Here is a 19,439-nt window from a genome sequence, read left to right on the forward strand (position 1 = left end):
GAGTTCTGACTGCTTCTCATTTGTGTTTGTAGCAAATGTGCATTCAAATTGTCCAGGAATTAGAGGAGTATAATCAGACTAATATCTAAAGGGAGATGATTTTTTTAAACAAAGAAAAAAAAAATAATAGCATGCATGGAGATGAGGGAAAAAAGCTTCAGCCACCATTGGTGAACAGCACAGTTATGTGGATTTGTATCTTTTCTTTTAACTTTCTGAATCATTATACTTAACACTACATACAACAAGCTTTGGCAATACTGTACTTAATTATGGTCAACGCAAGGCTGAATCTGAATGTGGGCGTGTGTGAGAGCAAGAGACAGACAGAGAGAGAAAGTCTGAGGTCTCTGGGTTTCTCTGCAGTCCAGGCGTGGACTTTGATCAAAACAACACTCTTAGGACACGAGCCCAACTGACCCGAGCTGACCTTGCTTAAACACACACATACACACACGTACCCACACTTACAGGGCAAAATCAGGTTATAAAAACACCTGCATTAGCTAACAGATTGTTGTGTTGTTGCAACACACGCAAGTGCTCAGACCCGCCGCCCTCTGTCTCGTTCCCTCTGCCCTCGCTGACCCTCAGCTCGTGTCTCTCTCTGTCCCCAAACCCCATTCACCCAGCTGGGACAAGAGGTGAAAGGCATCATGGGAGTGAACAGCCAGCGTAACGTGTTGACCTGACATGGGCTTGCGCAACAGCTCGACCGGCGGCCTTTCAAGTGCAGCTCGAGGAACGAAAAGACGCACTTCACTTCACTTTTGTGTGTCCAGTTTGGTTCTTGTTCTGTTTTTTCCCCCGTCTCTACCCCCACCCTTACAACAGCAGCTGCACGGAAGACAAAGAAGAGCTGTACTTGAGGCAAATATCAGCATCAACAATGCAAACGGTCAAACTCTAAGGGGCCATCCTGTTCTACAGTGTGCCCATCGATCAGACTTTACTAACCCTCGATGTCCGCAATTTGGTCCAACTGCGATAAAGGACATTTTCACATAAAAGTGCAACTGTGACACAGGGCCAACAATAGGAAGTATAAAAGGATAAATCTTCTTAGTTTGACAAGTCAAGCCAATGCAAAAGCGACTTAAAACTGTATTTTATTTTGGCCACTAGACTAAAAAGACTATAGAGGTCAACAGTTAGATTCCAGGAGTAAAAACCACCTTCATATTTTCCATAGAGATTTGGATTATGAGCCATAATGCTGAAACCATCTAAAGCAGACTCGCTGTGAGCTACGACAGACTTTATGAACTTAACTTGTTCCTACTAGCACACAGCCTTGTTTTTAAAGTTTTAGAAGAACTACTAGTGAGACCTGCTATGATGTTTTAGTTTGGAGAAAGGATGCAGAGCTGAAGGTGCTCAGATTTTCCTTGGGAGTCACCAGGATGGATGGGATTAGAAATGAGTACATCAGTGGGACAGCTGGAGACGTGAGGTTGAGAAAGTTTGGGCTTGTACAGAGGATGGATGGTAGAAATATTGGACAAAGGATGTTGAAGAAAGAGGAAGAGCTCAGATGAGGTAGTGAAGGAGGACATGACACTGTGATGACCCCTAAAGGGAGCATCTGAAAGAAGAAAGACTCTACCCACAATCCTAACTTGAAAGCGTAAGGCCTCTGGTTAAGGTCGCCGTTTCTGTGGAAATGTTTAAACCTGTGCCTATCAGGTCGTTTCGTGAGTGCAAAACTTCAGAAACCACAAGAGTGGCATCTGCAGTCAGAAAAAAAGCACTGTAGTATTTCTACACTACAAAATGTATACAAATTTATTATTATACAGCGCTATCATTAACCATATAAACGCGAAGACGGCTGGAAGTCGTTAGCTGTGGTATTTGGGGTTTGCAGTACTTTGCCTGCCTCAGTGGTTCACCTCTCACTATTGAGATCTATAAGCCTATGGGATAATAGCTCTCAATTCCCCTCACTGTGCGACCACAGTAAATACTTCAGTGATGAGTTTATGGGCTTATTTGCTAGTTCAAGGTCATATTTAACAAAACCTGATGCTCATTTTTTAAATTACCGTCAAAATTCAAAAAGAATCAAAAAGAAGAACAAACCAGGACATGCTCATCAGCACATGCCAATCACAAGTCATTACCGAATGAGTGTGTGGTTTTGCAGTCAGCCCCACCCCTCACTCAACACATCCAGTTTCCAAACACCAAGATGGCAATGTTGAAAACTAGAGGCTTCGTAACAGGACATTACTAAACAGATGGATGATGTCACATCAGACAGAGAAACCCATTCAAAGACAAACTAGAATTAAAATTGTTGTCCGTCTAACTCAATAATAAAACTTCACTAAAATGTCCTTCGCATTATGTAAAACTCTTAAAGTCGCTTTTAAGCTTTCAGTAAACTTTTACATTCATTCTGTTTAGTTCAAACAAACTGCGACGCACTCGGGGTTCCTCTTAAATGCACGTTCGCGCACACATTCAGACTTTGACTAATAAAGCTATCTAACCTCACATTCCAGCCAGTCCAAGGGTATTCCAGTAAAATCATGCTTTACCACTACCGTGTGTCTGCAGGAGGCGGTGAAGTAGACAAAAACACTGCAAAGACACAAGAGAAAACTGCAGCTTTTCTCTAAGTGTGAGAGCCTCAGGAACCCCGATGATTAAAGTCCGAGACCACCTATGAAATCTACGCGCAGGCCCAGTTAAAGACTCACGATGTTTAGGTCCATTTATTACTGACGAGACACAACATTTCCACTTGAGTAAGCACTGCAGCTCTTTGGTCTTGTGAAGCTTAATCACTGCCTGCGACTTTATTTATACTGCATGATTCACAACTTCATTAATAATCGCCACTTTATAAATAATTATAACCTAAAAAAAAAAAACAAAAAAAAAAAACAGTTGATGAGTTGCAACAGCTGCTTGCAGCATGCAAAACATAGGAACAAAACCGAAGTAGACAAGATGGAAATAACATTTGATTAGGCTTCTGTCAAGCTGTGCTGCAGATTTCATTAAAGACCGATTTGAAAATGTTCTCAATTAACTGTTTCTCAGATGTGCAAAAATATTTTCTTGAAGCCAAATGTCGAAAAGATATTCTCCTTCATGTCACATAAGATAAAAGCATATTTCAGACGCTAATTCAAGAGCACATTTGGATTGTGTTTTGCTTAGAAAATGGCTAGTAACCATTTTTCTCTGTAGGGACCTAACAAAGAGCTGCTCTAAACTGATATTTAAAGCTCCGAGAACCACCTCTTTCAAATCTTCAATGTTGTGAAGTTAATTTATTTTGTTCATTTCCACTCCCTATATTTATTCTTGGACTCTACTGGAGTAGCTTTTTGTGTTTATAAGTTCAAAATAATCCTTTTTTCTCTTTTATTGCAGGCTTTGGGTTTATCCACTGTTTGAAATGAGTAATTTTAGCTCGCTTTCCCCTGATTGGTGTTCAGAGGTCTGACCAGCAGACAGGTGCTCTCATAATGTGTCTTTGTTTCTAGATGCCGCAGTCACCTGGGGTCCGTTCTTCGTACCTCGCTTACTACATCCAAGATCAAATGACACATCCAAGATCAAATCATCGCGCCAACTTTGAGCTCGCTAATCCGGTTCTCCGAACACACCGTGCAGGGTTCGCAAAATCGCTAGCCCGACGTCCCGGGGCTAGCGATTTTTCCAGTCGGGCTACCAGAATCTATCCCTGCCCTGCCCGTCGGGCTATCATAGGAAGGAAAAATATATGTCAGTGCTGTTGCATTCTTTCGGAAATGTAGCTGGGTAAATATGTCATTGGCATCGGTGAACCACTGTCAATATGTGACTAGGGCTGCTCAATTAATCGAATTTTAATCTAAATTACGATCTGGGCTTTCAACGATCATTAAAAATGACTGAGCTGATTATTAGCACCTCCCTCGTGCTTTACTCCCGCGCTGCTCCGTGTGGCAAATCGAGCGCACCTCTCTGCGTTTCGAACACGCGGCACAACAATTAAGAGGAGCTAACAGAGGGAAGCTCGGAAAGCTAAGCAGAAGTTATTTGGAGAGGAGAGTGACTGCCGTTGGCTGAAAAGAGAGGTAAAAAAAAAAAAACCCTTCAGTGGTGTGGAAACATTATGGGTTCGCGGAGTCAGACGTGGATCAAGTAGACATAGTGTGTAAACTTTGGTGTCGTAGCTGCACCACAGAGCGACATGGCAAAGTTCACTAAACATAGATGTTTACATTTTTTTTTTATATTGCAAACATTTGCACTGTTATCAGTATTTGCACACTATTTTATACTATTTTTGACAATCTTTAAAGCCATTATTCAATACATTGTTATTGTTAAATAAATATCATCAAATAATCGAGACCTCAGTTTCAGTGAAAATAATCGTGATTATCATTTTTGCCATAATCGAGCAGCCCTATATGTGACATATTGAAATCGCATTTGAATTTGCGCTTGTTTTTTGCTTTCACTTTGCAATCGCGCAAACTGTGTATAGAGAGCGACAGTACTGATTGGTGAGTGACGATAATTTGCGCACCAATTCCTCTGACATCGTCTTATCAATCGTTAGTTTACTATGCAAACATGACAAGTGAAATCTCCCGCAGCAAGCTTAAACATGTGAGAGGTTGATCGCGCAGAGAATCGCTGAGCGTTATGTGAGTGCGTGTGTAAAGGCAGCAGGATATATATTTTAGTTCTGCTGAGCCAAATAAGACCGGTCAGGGTGAAGAAGTGACAGCCAAAGAAAAGCTTACCACAAAACGGAAATGTTATGACAAATCAGACTAAGGCAAAAAGAAAGTACAGCTTTATGGTTTCATGGACAAAAGAATTTCTGTGGCTGGAATATGACAAGCTAAATAACCAGGGGTGCACATAAGTGGTCCGCAGGTGCGCATTCGCTGTCAAAATAAAATACGCACACAAGATAAGAAGTTGCACCCGTGTAAATAACATAATGTTCTGCCGGGTGTGTTGTTGGTTTCCCTCGATTTCTGAGTCGACGAGCGCCTTTGTTACTGGGACCAGTAATTTTAAGAAAGGCCCCCATTAGAACCCATGAGAAATGCAAGAAATGGATTATTGCTCAGTCTGCAAATAACATACTAAAAATCAACCTGAAAAATCTGTTTAGAACAGCCTACTATATTGCAAAGAGTGAACTACCACTGGCAAAATTTAGCAGTCTTTGCAAACTTCAAAAAGCAAATGGCCTAGATCTTGGTTCCACTTGCCTCTTACCCGTGACTTCAGTGGAAATTTCAAATTCAGGATCTGACACAGACTGATTCCTGTTGTACAGTTCTTACAAGTTCATAGAAATTTCTGTTAAATTACAACCAAGTATTTGAGTTGATGATTGTAATTTTTATACAATATTGTAATTTGTGTTTCAACAATTTTTTGATTAATGTTTTGTTTCTGTTACAATATTATACATTAAAGTATAATATTGTAACGGAAACAAAACAGGAAACAAAACAAAAAAAAATTGCCCCCTTTTTTATTCGGGCTACTTAAATTTATTTTGGGCTACCAAAAACTGAAGAGTCTCTGCCCGAAGGGCTACCAGGGATTTTGAAATTTTGCGAGCCCTGACACCTGTTGTTGACGATTAGTATAGCTGGATGAAGTAATGTGAGATCACTGGGTGGCTTAAAAGGGGCTACGCATCGATAGTAGAAACATTGATCGGCAACCCTGTGATTGGTCGGCGAAGATGTCGAAGGAGCGCGCTCAGTATTTTACGGCAGCAGAGCAAGAACTCTTGATTGAGGGATTTCAGGAGTTTCGGAGTTTAATTAAAACGCAAGGGAACACTGCAAAGGCTGCAAAAGCAAGGAGAGAGGGCTGGCAGAAAGTTGCTGACAAATTAAACTCGTAAGTAATTTATTATATTATATTACATTATATCCTCTTTCACATTAGAGCCACAACAGGACCCACTAGAACATGGGAACAAGTAAAAGTGAAATATAAGAATATTCTACAGAATGGTAATATTTATCACCTATATTGCTTTTAGTCTCTTGAAAAGAGACCCTGAAATAATCTGTTTGTTTGTAAATAATACCCTCACGGGAAAATCGATATCTCTCTATGAGCACACTGTCGCGCTGAGCTAAAGGATCCTGTCTATCCCGCAATATACGCTGAATTCTGAAAACTCCCCTTATCAATCTTGCACCTTCCGCAATGGGTTGCTCGCGTACAAACGGACAGGACATGGCTGCGACAGACTTCCCAAATCCACCTTCGCTTTTATAGCCGTGGTCTCTCATCTTGATTACACGAAGTATTTTTACTATTACTACTCTAAAATATGAATTACATCTGAAATAATCAAATACATGAAATAGAATGATTAATAGTACATTTCCCTTTCTTAGGAAATGACCTGTATGTATCTGTATGACATCAATAAAAGAATCAAATACTGCATTATCTTTAGTTACATTGATAATATTTATTTATGGAAAAACAGTGGAGAAATGTCGCTGTTGCTTTCGTATAAATGCAGCGGACATACCTGAGTGGCCGCGATCTAATCCTGTTTACATAAAGTAAGCCTGCTCCCAAGCAGGTTTACGCTTACGGATCTGTTGCTATGACAGCAAGCCCCGGATGAGCTTCGGAGAACCGAACGATCCAAGATCACGCGAAATCGTCAACAATCAAATCCAGCTAACTTACTTAGCGAGGTACGAAGAACGGACCTCTGTAGTTGCATGGAAAAAGCCAACTTGTCTACAAACACTCTGCAACTACTTGCTAAGTGGTAGGTAATCTGAGGAATGTGACACAAACCAGAAACTGAGGCCTTTTGCCTTCAAAGTAAAAGCTGCGGCTTTTGAAATTTGTTGGCTTTAGCAGTAGCGCACAACTTTTACGGTGAAGATGAATGTTCCCCGTTCTGCATGACACGTTGTCATGCTTCACTGCCGCTCAACGAGCTCGAGCTGGTGAGTGTTTGCAGACAAGTTGGCATCTTCCATGGTAACCTGCTAGTGACCAAAGTGTTCACAAGAAAATCTCATAAAGTCTTTTCTTTGGGGAAAAACCGTTCCGTCAACACTTGGATGAGCCCAGATGAACAGAACAAACTTTCTGGGATTTTCTGACCTGGATGATTGAGGATGCATCCAGACATCTGCAGGGAGCTTTCTGGTGCAGGTCAGTTTCACCCAGCAACCACCCCCCAACTAGTCAGAGACCAGTCTCTTCACCTGTATTGCTCAGGCCTGAGATGACATCCTTGCTCTCACTGACATCATAAAGAGCCAAGAATTTGACTCATAGGGCTAACCTGAACTTGTACTGATAGAAAATTTTAAGTAGGGCTGTGTGATTACTTGAATTTTTATTTAAATTACAACTTGGCTTTCAACAACTATTAAAACAGGCCAGCTGAGATAAAACGATAGTTCATAGTTTGCAAAAATGATGACCTTGTTTCGTCTTTCACCCCCACCTCCATTAAAAGCCTAAATTCATCACACACCAGGTTCTCTAGCTCAGTTCACATATCTCTCTTTCTTTCTTGTTAACTTTCAGGTGATTTACTATTGAATTTCATTTTTACCTTCAGCAAATGCACTATTTTTTACCTAAACTCTCATAACATTTGCTAAAACCCCACATTTAAAGACTTTATTGATCAATGGGAGCTCTCCAAGCAGTCATTTGCCCAAAGTTTGAGGTCCACTTCCCTGTTTCTCAACAACACTGCCAGCTCTATGTTCCCAAGCCTCTTAATGCAGGCCACCCATGCTCAAAGCACATCGTGTCAATCCTGTGAATTAAGGTGCTCATCAAACAGCACACGTTATTTTAAGGTTATTTATTTGCCGAATGTACACTAAAACAGGCATAAAGAGCAAAGAGTCCATCCTCAGGGGGCTCTCAGAGAGCCACAAATACTTTCTTATGACAGTCACAATGGCAGCTTAAAATCAAAATTGCCTTGTGTGCACGCCTGATGGCTAATAATTCTAACATCTGTGGGAATACATGTCTGGCCATTTAGGATGCAGAGAGACCTCTGCCTGCAACACACAGTAAAAGAGAAGTTGGGGGGGTCCTGTTACGAGCAGAGCCTCATACCGGCCCATAAATTCATGTCAGTCTGGAAATAGACCTGTAAATATAGAAGGGCACAGTCGTGGAGGTGGGAACGAGAGAGGAAAAGGGCATCTTACTCTCCCTTTCCGTCCCATAACCCTGCCTCGCACTCTGTCCAGCCCTTTACCACCTCATCGGCACTTGGCTGGGAAGCGAGAGCAAGAGCAAGGAGAAAAGGGCAGCTTCCCACTGCTGTCACAGACATCTAAAAGTCACTTCTGACAGGTTTAAGGGCACATCTCTCTCTCCTGACCCAACTTTCACCATTTACCACCTCTGCCTGCACGCTTAAAGCTGTGCAATATATTACCCCCCAAAAACAAAACAAAAAACCCAAAAAAAACCAACACTGCAGGAACATTTTTTTGTTCCCAAAACAGCATTTAAAGATTTGAATATGATGCATATCAGAAAAAAATATATATAAATATATATAAAAATTTAAAGAAATTTAAGACCGACTTAAACCCAATTTCCCTCGGGATGAATAAAGTATTATCAATCAATCAATCAATCAATCAACTAAAACTTCCTCAGGGTTAGAGACGGCTTGGTTTAGTTTCTATGGTGTGTCTGAGGCTCTCGTTGCACAATAATAAATCGATGTTGGCTTTTAATGTAGGCTGGCATGTCTAAACTGCCCGAGGTGGAACTAAAGTGCAGGCAGGTGCACGTGAGTTTACGCGTAAGGTTTTAGAGGGGTTGGCGGTTATGACATACCTACAGCTTAGAGTTAACACAGACGCATAAATCCCCAGTAATACTGCTCAGTTATGGCGGAAAAATCATAACCACAAAATCTTGATTATTTAACCCTTTTTTCAGTAACAAAAGTCGTGCTGTTACTGAACGCAGGTGCCTTTTCTTTTCTTTTTTTACCTTTTCCCTTTAAAAACAGAGCAATGAAGCCACCAACCAGCTACTGTTTCCCACCATAGGGAGGACCTGGGGCTGTACTACGAAGAAAACTGAACATACCCTTTTTCATACCCATACCATCTTTTTCCTGATCGGGCTAAAATAAAGCTGCATTCAAATTCAGAAAAGTGAATGCGACTTCGAGCAAGTACAGGAGAAACAACTGCTGGTGACAGGAAGTAGACAGGCGAGCCCAGGTGAGCAATTGAGGAATGAGAGTGCTGATGAGGGTGAAGAACACTGTTGACTGACATATGACTTCATAGTAAATACATTAGAGGGTTGCCAAAGGAACTGGAGCCTGGAAGAAAGCGACACGCAGCTTTACCCCAACATCAGCAGTCAGCGTCAATAAATCAATCAAGGCTTCAATCTAGGCTAGCAGTTCGTTTACATGAAGCGGGGAGGTGCTGGTGATATACGACCAATTGGAAACATTGTAAAATCAGCTGCCCTGCCTCAAAGCAAGAAAAAAAACTATGATGTTAGAAAAATATGAATAGTGGCTAAAGTAAGAGGACTCTTATAGTGCGTGCACTCCAATAGCTTTGGTCAGTAAAGCCCCAATCACCAAGGCCTAGAACCAGTCAGCAACCCCCAGGCAACCACCAGTTGCTAGGTATAGATGTGGACTCCCTAACACCAACACCAAGTAAATGAAAATTTGAGTTTTAGATGTTCAGCAGTTGTTTGAGGTTGCAAGGGTTTGGGGCTTGAATTGATGAGGTCGTTGACCAATCTGTTGGCCTATGTGGTGGGCTTTAGACTGGAAGTTATAATAAAGTTTTGCCAATTTGAAACTAGGAAGGAAAGCCAGTCAAAATGCACCTCTATCAATAAGACATAGGAGAATCTGATGGATTACAGCTGTTATTTGATTACATTAACATTTAGATGTGCATTAGACAGTTTTAGTGAGAGCAACTAAAGATTAAATCACTACTTTTCTTTATTGATGCTCACCAAGGAAAGAGATAAACTTCCTACTGGTCTCTAAAGACCATCCCACTACCTTTTCCTATCAATGAATCATTTTTTTTCAAAAGATCTGATTGATTGGTGACTTTAGGTTAGGAGCAGATTAGGTGTGCATCATTTGTTGCTATGGTGACGTGAGTATAAGGTTAACTACCTTCATTACCGAGAAGGCTCTGAGCTTCAGATCTTGCCTCACAGCACAGGCCGGTGACAGACAATGAAACCTAGATGAAGTTGAGATGCTGCAAAGCCTCTGGGTGAACCACTTTTGATTAAAAAAAGAGAAGCATATTTGAGTTCCAGCATCGAAAATGCGATGACTTTGGTGCTGCTAAATGTGAATTTGTGGACAAAACAATTAGAGGAAATTATTAACAGATTTCCCAACTTAAGCGTTATTTCCTGCAGATTTTCCTTTACCCCAGCTGATCTAAACATGCCTAATTTGAAATATTTATAGCAACATTTCACAGACGCATGCAAGACTTCCTCACCAGCTGGATATGAACCCAGCCTGATTCTCCACCTCCTGCTCCTCCTCTGGGTCAAGGATCCAGGTGTGCCTCTATCCGCGCAACACCGCAGCTGAGGGGAAGCGCATTCCTGAGTGATGATGATGCGCTTCCTCTCAGCCCTGCTGTGTGTCTTGACATGCCGCTGCTGCAATTACACTGCCACATCAAAAGCTGCCTGCCATGACTCAGCACTTACAAGCACACGCGCACCTACCTAGATGCCCGGCACAGACTGTAAACAAGCCAATACACAAGACTATGTGTCAGGGATTAACATTTCCGATTGTTACCTTGAACTGCATGAACGAACTGCATGAACTAACACACACACACACACACACACACTATTGATTAATGAACCTGCTGGCAGCAGCTGAAAACACAGCACACACAGACAGACGGACAAACTCAAACAATAGGACGGGTTTGAGTGTCAGTTGATCTCCCGTGTCGGCGAACACAGATTCAGCAGTGAATAACCACACACACAACGACGATAAACAAATGAATCAGGCGGCGCTCTCAGAGAGTCCTGACTCACGCTCTTAGGGAAAAAAAAAAGAAAAAGGAAAAAAAAAGGAGGTGATTGTGGGAGGAAGTGGGTGCAAAAAACTGAATTAAAAGAGAAGAGGAAAGAAAAAGGGAGAAAAAGGAGATCCTCATTTACAGACATAGCCTAACTTTGTCCTCTAAGTGTCAAATGTTTTCTCACACAAACTCAACCCATCATCCTGAAATCCCCTGCTAAGCATTCTCATCTAAAACCTTTGTTCCTGTCTGCGGATGTTCACCTACACCTACTGGAGCTGCTTCACAAAGAGCTGTAAATATGGAAAACATAAAGACTTAACGAATATGAGCTGAATCATTACTTAATATTACTGCTAATCAACTTTTAAACAGGAAGTCTGAGGACTTCCTTGGTCTACGATGACCTGGATAACTGAGAACCTTCACAGACTTTTAACAGGAACCACAGCAGGAAACAAAGACATTCACAACTGATCTGATCTTGGCTGAAAAGCTGGTATCAATGATAATGCAGTTTGATGTTCCACGTTTACTTCACCATACAGCACCAACAGCACACCAGTCAACAGCAGCAGAGCTAAAGTAGGTAACAGCAGAGGGTCAGCAGTAATATAGCCCAAGCAGCTTTTTAAAACTGTAAATCAGTGACCAAGCTTTGGCTTCTCCCTTTTGCGTTCATTACTTTCACTTATGGTCAGTTACAGACTTTATGAAAGGTAGAAGTAGAATTAAAAGCACACGGTTTAGCACATATATATAAACTGTTAAATTTATAAGAGGGAAAAAAAACAAAGTAAGCAAATTTACACAGAAAACACAGAAAAATAAGGTAAATTTGCTAGAAATAAAAAAAAAGGAACATTGGGGACAAATGCCAAATTAGCGAGGGGAAAAGTCTGAAATATTGTATGAATATATGAAAAAAATAGGCATAGTTATTGTCAAACTGACAGGAATAAAACTGACAGATTTTTTTTTAATCAAAACAGGCAAATGTAAGAGAATAAAAACTGGAACATTTATGTCAAAAAAGGCAATTTTATTAGATGAAATGAGCAAAATTTACAAAAAAAAAGGAAAATATACTTAAAAACGACTAATTGTATGAGCAAAAAATGAAGAAAAAAGAAATTAACTTTAATATTATTATTAATATTTATTACTAATATTTACAGGAGGTAATTTTGTTAAATTGACAAGAATAAAATTTATGTAAAAAAATTAAATTTTATGCAATGAAACTTGCACAATTTCCAAAATGTACATAATAAGATGCAAACTGATTACAAATGGGCAAATATACTTACAAAAAATGGGAAATTAAAGACAAATAAACTTGTAACTATAAGGAAAAAGAAGCCAAATTTACTAAAAAATAAATAAAAATTAGAAAATACGTTTAAAAAAAAAAACTGAATATCTGAAAGAAAAAACTTGCAAAAGGTAAGAAAAAAAATTGATGAGGAAACAACTGATTGATTTGATGAGGAAAAAAAAAACTTGAAAATGAACAAGAAAAATACATTTCTAAAAAGAAATATGAGGGAAAAAAAGAAGATAAACTTACTGTTAAATTGACAAGAATAAAACCTTGACATTTATTACCAAAAATAGGCAAATTTTAGAGGATAACACTGGAAACCTTATAAAATTGCCCTTTTTTGGTATGAGACAAAACTTTATCCAAGTTTAATAAAATAATAAATAAATCAAAGCTACTACCACAAAAAAAAAAAAAAAAAAACATTGTGTGATTTTGCAGACACTTTAAGTTACTTTGGAAAGAAAGTCATTTACTCCTAGGGTCAATCACTTAAATGAAATGCTAAAAGGTGCTGTGGGTGTTCTTATAACAAACCCATCACTGAGGCAGACAAACTGCAAGCTGATTTTCACTGAAACAAGCTCTGACCTGAGCCAACACCACAGGTCTCTGTGCAGCTGGCTTTAAGACGACCATGCAGGAACAGCCTATTTAAATAGAATCTAAACAGAATGTTTTTACAGACAATGTTTAACCTCATCTATTAAATTCTACTCAATTTTTAGTGCTTTCTCACATCAAGTAATCTAGTGATTATTTTTCCTGTAATTTTAAACAATCATTTGCCAGGAACATCCCTAGTAAAAACATGTTTCACCGAGTGACTGCCAGCTTACTAGACTATAAAAAGGTATTAAGTGTATTGTGCTGCCACATTGAGTGTTCCTGTTGGCACTGGATTCCTTCGTGTTTAGTATAAATAAAAATAATTTTTCATAGATGTTGAAAAGCTTCTCATGTGACAGCCTTCCAGCAGACAAAAGAGTTTATACACCCACACATTAGTACACTCTGCATACATGCTGACACAAAGAAAACAGCGGCACGTGCACAGACAGGCAGAGAGAGAGAGACACACACACCACCACCACCAAGCTACAAAGACAGGAAGTCTGAGCCATTTTTGGGGTGATTCAAACCACACTTGACCTCAGATAAACTCTCTGTTCATTCAGCGAGCTAATCGTCTACCAGTGTGTTTGCACACAGCATGCGCAGACCTCAAGATGAACCGCATATTGGTGCCACTTCCTGTACGAGCACTGTTATAGCCTAGGCTTCAGCTCCCTGCGCAGATGCCTTCAAAAGACTCAGAGCGCGTGAACGCTGCCTTGTCAAGATCACAGAGACTTGATTCAAAATAGATTCACTGAAGGAGCTGCAAATTGATACAATGCAGCTAATAATAGCATCCAGCACTCAAGGGTTATTTTGGATTTCAGTGAGAGGGGGAAAAAAAGAAGAAGAAAAAAATACACTTTTTACTCACACATGAAAGATCACTCACAGACACACACACACACACACAAAGCCAGACACTGTGTTTTTCCACACACAGGGCTGGCTGCTACATAAACTCCAGGAAAGAAAGTGAGGATGTGCAGAACAAAAATTAGTATCTATAACACTAACACAAAATCATCACTTATGCTGACTCACCCTTGGTTGTTGCAGTGACGCCGTCTGATTTGGTGAAGTCTATACTGGCGTAGGCTCCGTTCTCTGGCAGAGGCACCGTCCCCCCTGCAGCCGCCACCACCGATGCCGTGCTCCCACTGCTGCTACCTGCTCCCGACGTCACAGCTCCCGTATTACTCCCATCCTCCCTCAGCTCCAAGGCGATGTAGTTGAGGCCATTTTGGTAGCCAACTGACATGTTCCTGCACATTCTGCCAGCTCCGGGCCCCGTGGAAGAGGAGGAGGATGCTGCTGAAGTCCTGGAGGCCGTGCCCGTTTCTGTGGTTCTTGCCGGGGCGTGGTGAGCTGGAGAGTCACCCAGACCCTCCACAGACATCCACACACTGTCAAAAGACGCCGAGCTGGCCCATCTAGACGCCTGTCCCTCCGTTACATAAGATCCGTTGGGGGCCAAGGGGTTAGCAAGGGTGGGGTGTGTGGCCGAGGAGCCAAGACCTCCACCAGGAGGAGTTGAATTAGAGGAAGAGGTGGAGGAGAATGTCTCTGAGCTGTGTCTTCTTCTGCCCTGGGGATCAGCTCGAACCACCTTGGGCTCCATCGGCTGCGTTGGCGCCCTATCTGGGCTCGTCGGGGGCAGGGGGGGAGAAATGGATGAGGAGGTCGTGTGGGGAGGGTGGCCGTAACGCCCCTCTATCACACAGAGATGCTGCAGCATGGCTGTAGGGCTCGTTTGTGTCCCATCACCTCTGCTGAGGTTAAACGTCATGTCTGTGTAGTCGTCCCCAACTGGCCTCCAGTGACCTCCGACCTGCACTCCAGGGGAGGCCACCGCCCCGGGATTGCTAGCCAGTGGTCGGATATAGCTGGGTGGGTTCCATGGGGCAACTAGGCTCGGTCTGGGTGACTGGTTTTTGCCCAGGCAATCAGAACTATCCTGCTGGTCCGCCCCTACCTCCACACTCATGTAATCCTGAGGAGGGGAGCGACAGTGGTCACCGGATCCCAGGGAAGGCGCTTCGTCTTGGGCAGAGTGAGGGTAGGCGGGTGGCTCTTGCTGGAGAGGGTAGTGATCACCGAACTCTATATTAATATACTCTCCAGGACTGGAAGGCCCTTCAGAGGAGCTGCCAGTGGCAGGGACTGAAGTCAAGGTGCCTGCAGATGCTGTTGAAGGCTCACTAATCCGCAGCGGTCCATGGAAACTTCTTCGGCCTAAAGGGAGGCGGTTGGGCCTCACAATACGCCTGTCAGCCATTGCTGCAGTCGTATGGTGAGCGCCATAAGGCGGAGGTGGGTGAGAGGGAGTGGAGGTGCTACTACCTCCCCCACCCCTCTTTTCTGGTGTTGACACTGAAGATGTGGCGACTGATGAGTAGACTGGTTTAGCAGGAGAGCTCATAGGAACGTACTCCCCATACTCTTTATCCTTCTCTTCTCTTTCTCTGCTGGGGGCCTTATAGGAGCGAGGGAGAGAGAAATAAGGGCTGTAAGGCTTTGGGGTGTTCTCAGGTGTGCCAGTTGTATAATATCTGCTGCTCCCTTCATTTGAGACCTTGCGCCCCCCACCACTACTGTACGACATGTCCATATATTCCCCATTCTCGGGTCTTTCTGCAATGCTGTCGCTTGCACATGCCCCAATGAGGCTGGAGCTGCTGTGAGGGCTGGGAGAGGCCTGCACTGGGGAAGGGGAGCTACAACTGCCCCCCGGGAGCATCATCATGTAGCCGTGGGAATCCGTGGAGGATTGGGATTGGAGCTGGGGGTGATGATGGTGGGCTGAGCGTGTAGCTAAAGCTGGACTGTGAAACTGAGGAGAATGGGAGATGTGGTGGGAGTAAGAGCTGGGTTGCATAGGCATGTAGTCAGGGGGAGTGTCCCTCGGCGACACCGCCACGCCGCACATCATAGGCATATAGCCGCTGTCTTCCTTGGCGGAGGAGGAGAGGGGAGGGCGCTCGGAACTGGCCTCCGTTCGGGAGAGTGTGGAGGGACGGCTCTGCTGGCTGTGTTCGGAGCAGGAGCTGTAGTCGGAGCGCAGTGAGGAAGAGGAGGAGGATGGCCCCCCACGGAGCAGGCCGCTGCCAAATGGCAACACCACATCCGACCCCTCGTCCAGTGAGAAGTTAGTCTGTGTCATTTTCTGATAGACTGCCACTCCGGTCGCGCCGCCAGTCGGTCTGGTAAAAGAGTGCGTCCTCCTCCTCAGTGATGATGAAGAAAAGCGCTCATCCTCTGTCGTTGACGTGCTCTCATCCCGCGGCGTGTCAGCTCCACTGTTGTTTCCGGAGCCCGCACTGGTGCCAAAGACCTCCCGGTTCCAGCCCATGGCCATGTAATCATTTAAACAGTTCTCTTCTCTGATTGGTGGGGTGTTGCCGAGAGAGTCTGGTGTGTTGCTCCGCACCCGGAAGTAACGGAAGTCACCTGGGCTGGAGCCGTACTCATCTGACGAGTTGAAGCCACCGTCTGACGGGGAGCCGCATATTGAGGCGCTTGACGGGCGGGTGAGCGTGTCGGAGACGGAGCCGTGGCCGCTGCTGGAGGAGACGCTCACGGGGCTAGTGGTGGAGGGAAAATGGGAGACTGGCAACGAGGCAGAGCGGGCATGATAGGTGGAAGTTGCCCCTGGGATAGCTCTGACATAGCGTCCGCTGCCGGTGCTTGTACCAGCGTTTCCTGTGGCGACGCCGCTCCCACTGCTGCCGCCACCACTGCTGCCCATATCCTGACGACCGTGATGGGCCCTCGCAGTGTTTAGGTGAACCAAACTTCCAGTGGCAGAGCGGAACGGCCGGTTCATTGTGCCCTCGCCCTCACTGGATGTCCGAAAGCGATAGCCACTAGCCATGTTGCTTTTAGTCGACGGCGGCGTGCCAACCACGGACTCTGTCCTCGACCGTCGCTGCAGCCCAGTCTGACTCGGCGGAAGGTTGCCCAGGTGGCGCCGCGTCGTGATGAAAGGCATGTGATTGGAGCCCGACGACTGACTCTTACTCCTCGGCCGAAACTCCGCAAACGCTTTCAGCGCTTTCATCGTTTCCAGGATGGTCTCATGCATGTTCTGGGCCACAACAGAGTCATCCACCTGCATCCATATCTCCCCAGGCCCGATGGAGGAGGAGCGGCCCACCTCGATGAAAAAGAAGCTTTCCGAATGTCCGCAGCGCCTGATGTTCATCAGCTGCAGGTTGACACAGGGCGTCTCAGAGTTCAACTTAACGAGGTGAATGGTTTTGGTAGAGAGGCATAGCCGGTAAACACCTGTGAGGTTTTTGGTTTGACCCAGTCCTTTGGGTTTTACATTCACCTGCCACACCTCTTTAAACACAGTACCAGGGGTGACCGTACCATATCCATCATCTAAATCATCAGAATCTAAGTGTCCTTTTTTGCCCTCGCTCATCAGCTCACTGATAGCCACATACCAGTCCTCCTGCTCCTGCTCATTCTCAGCCACAATGGCAAAGTACTCATCCTTGGTGTAAAGGGCAATGAGGTGTTTGTTTTTGGAATCCGCCCTTTTGTTCACGGTGAAGCACTGATAGAGGTAAATCACTCTTTTGGGAGGAGAAGGGAGGACGGCTCCACCACTGCTGGAGGCGGAGGAGGAGGAGGCTGCCGCGGCGGCAGCAGCAGCAGCAGCAGCAGAGCGCAGGCTGTTCCTGAATTTCTTCTCGCTGTCGTAGTACTCCAGGCGGCTGGGGCCGAGGTGGCTGGCAGCCCTCAGCACGAAAAACCTCTTGTGTCCATGCTTTTGCTTTCTTAAATAGCCACACTTTCGTATATCATCCACCACGTCTGAGGTGTTTACGACGTTCACTGCCGCGTATACATGGCTGTTGCCAGCGGCGGGGTCCTCGGCGGCGTGTACCTGGCTGAAAGGCGAGGAGGAGGAGGAGGCGGCGGTGGCTTTCCTGCCCGGAGACTCTGCGATGTTTTCCCCGGAAAGATGCTGCTGCTGCTGATAGTGATGGTGCTGCTGTTGATCCTTTGGCGGCTGATGGTGGCTAAGGTGGAAGTGGTTTGACGGAGGTAAATGGTGGAAACGAGAGCCTCCTCCACCACCACCACCACCTCCGGCTCCTCCGCCGATATTAATTAACGGGGAAGGGGGTTCCCCGACCGAGCCGTCTACGTTTGCGGTTGCAGCGGTGGCGGCGGCAGCCGCAGGTTTCGTCCCCACGTCCCTCTGCTGTGTCTCCACCATCAACATCGCTGCCTTGCCTTCCTGATAGTTCGTGAAATTTGCCATCAGAGAACACAATCAAAGGTCACTTTACTAGCAAGCTAATCCGAACGGACCTAGACCCCATTCTTGTTTTGGGAGACGAGCTCCTGAGTCCGGCTAGGCCAGCTAACTGACTCACAAACACACACACACACGGCTCAGATTTGCAGCACTCACAAACCGGCTTTGCTGTTCCGTCTGAAGAAAATAGTCCCTTTTGCCCCCTCAGCGGCGAGGCAGGTACTCCAGCGTGAGCTTTGCTTTTTTTTTTTTCACGAAATAAAGCCCACCGTGTGCAACATGACCACGTTCAGCCGTGTTTCTATAATCGGGAGGATCCAGCTAGCTCGGTTAGCACTGCTTTCCCTTCTCCTCTTGTACACATCTCTACGGGCCACAGCACAAACAACACATGACCCCCCTGCGTCACCAAACGAACGGGAGGAACAAAGGGGTAGAGACGGGCTCTGATTGGTCCGTCACTTTGACTGTCAGCCGTTGACAGAAGTCGAAACCAATCGGTGCGAGATACTGGAGCTTTGCGTCAATAGCTTTGGCCAATCGCGTAGCGTGGAGTTTACTGAAGTTTTCAAAATAGGCGGTGACTTTTTCGGGCTTATCTGGAACCTGCTGTTGAGCTTTCCAGCAACTGTTTACGCGTAGGAAACTGTTCCCAGACCAGCAGACTTGGAGTCCCCCCCCCCCGCGCCGTGATCAGACAAAATCTTGGGTCAAGTTCCATTTTTTTGGGTTATTTATGTTAGATCGTATTATCAAATATTATGCAAACCCCAAAAAAACAAGCGTAAATGAGCCATTACTGAGTAATTCTTACAATAATCTTAAATAAAGTAATCTTGAAATAAAAAAAAAAAGTGAGAAACCGAGGTTTTTATCAGTGGTATTAAAGTATAATTCGAAAACACTTTTGTGCAAATCTGTGGTTGTGATTCACTGCATTTTAACTGGAAATACTATATTTTGCACACCACTGTATTTATTTATAGGGAGCAGCATATCTGGTTCGTGTGTATTTGACAGAAAAAAACGTATGTTTTTAAAGAGAATACAGCATGTGGAATGATCTCCACCTTAATTGGTGGCAACACTGAACAGCTACTTTAACAATAATGCATTCTTAACAGTGAAAATGCATTTCTAATGTCACTGTGTTTGCCTGTTT

At 44.2% G+C, this 19,439-nt stretch overlaps 1 protein-coding gene across 1 annotated transcript in view; it reads right to left on the reverse strand.

The window, feature by feature from the left end:
- LOC134624467 (insulin receptor substrate 2-B) overlaps positions 1-18,910 on the reverse strand; it is a 29,859-nt gene extending 10,949 nt beyond the window's left edge. Inside the window, exon 1 of the mRNA XM_063469443.1 lies at positions 14,047-18,910. Coding sequence (XP_063325513.1) covers positions 14,047-18,280 — 4,234 coding nt within the window. The 5' untranslated portion in view covers positions 18,281-18,910. The remainder of the gene's footprint in view (positions 1-14,046) is intronic.
- Positions 18,911-19,439: the final 529 nt, after the last annotated feature.

The sequence above is a fragment of the Pelmatolapia mariae genome, linkage group LG3_W, assembly GCF_036321145.2.
Source record: "Pelmatolapia mariae isolate MD_Pm_ZW linkage group LG3_W, Pm_UMD_F_2, whole genome shotgun sequence".
Lineage (NCBI taxonomy): Eukaryota > Metazoa > Chordata > Actinopteri > Cichliformes > Cichlidae > Pelmatolapia > Pelmatolapia mariae.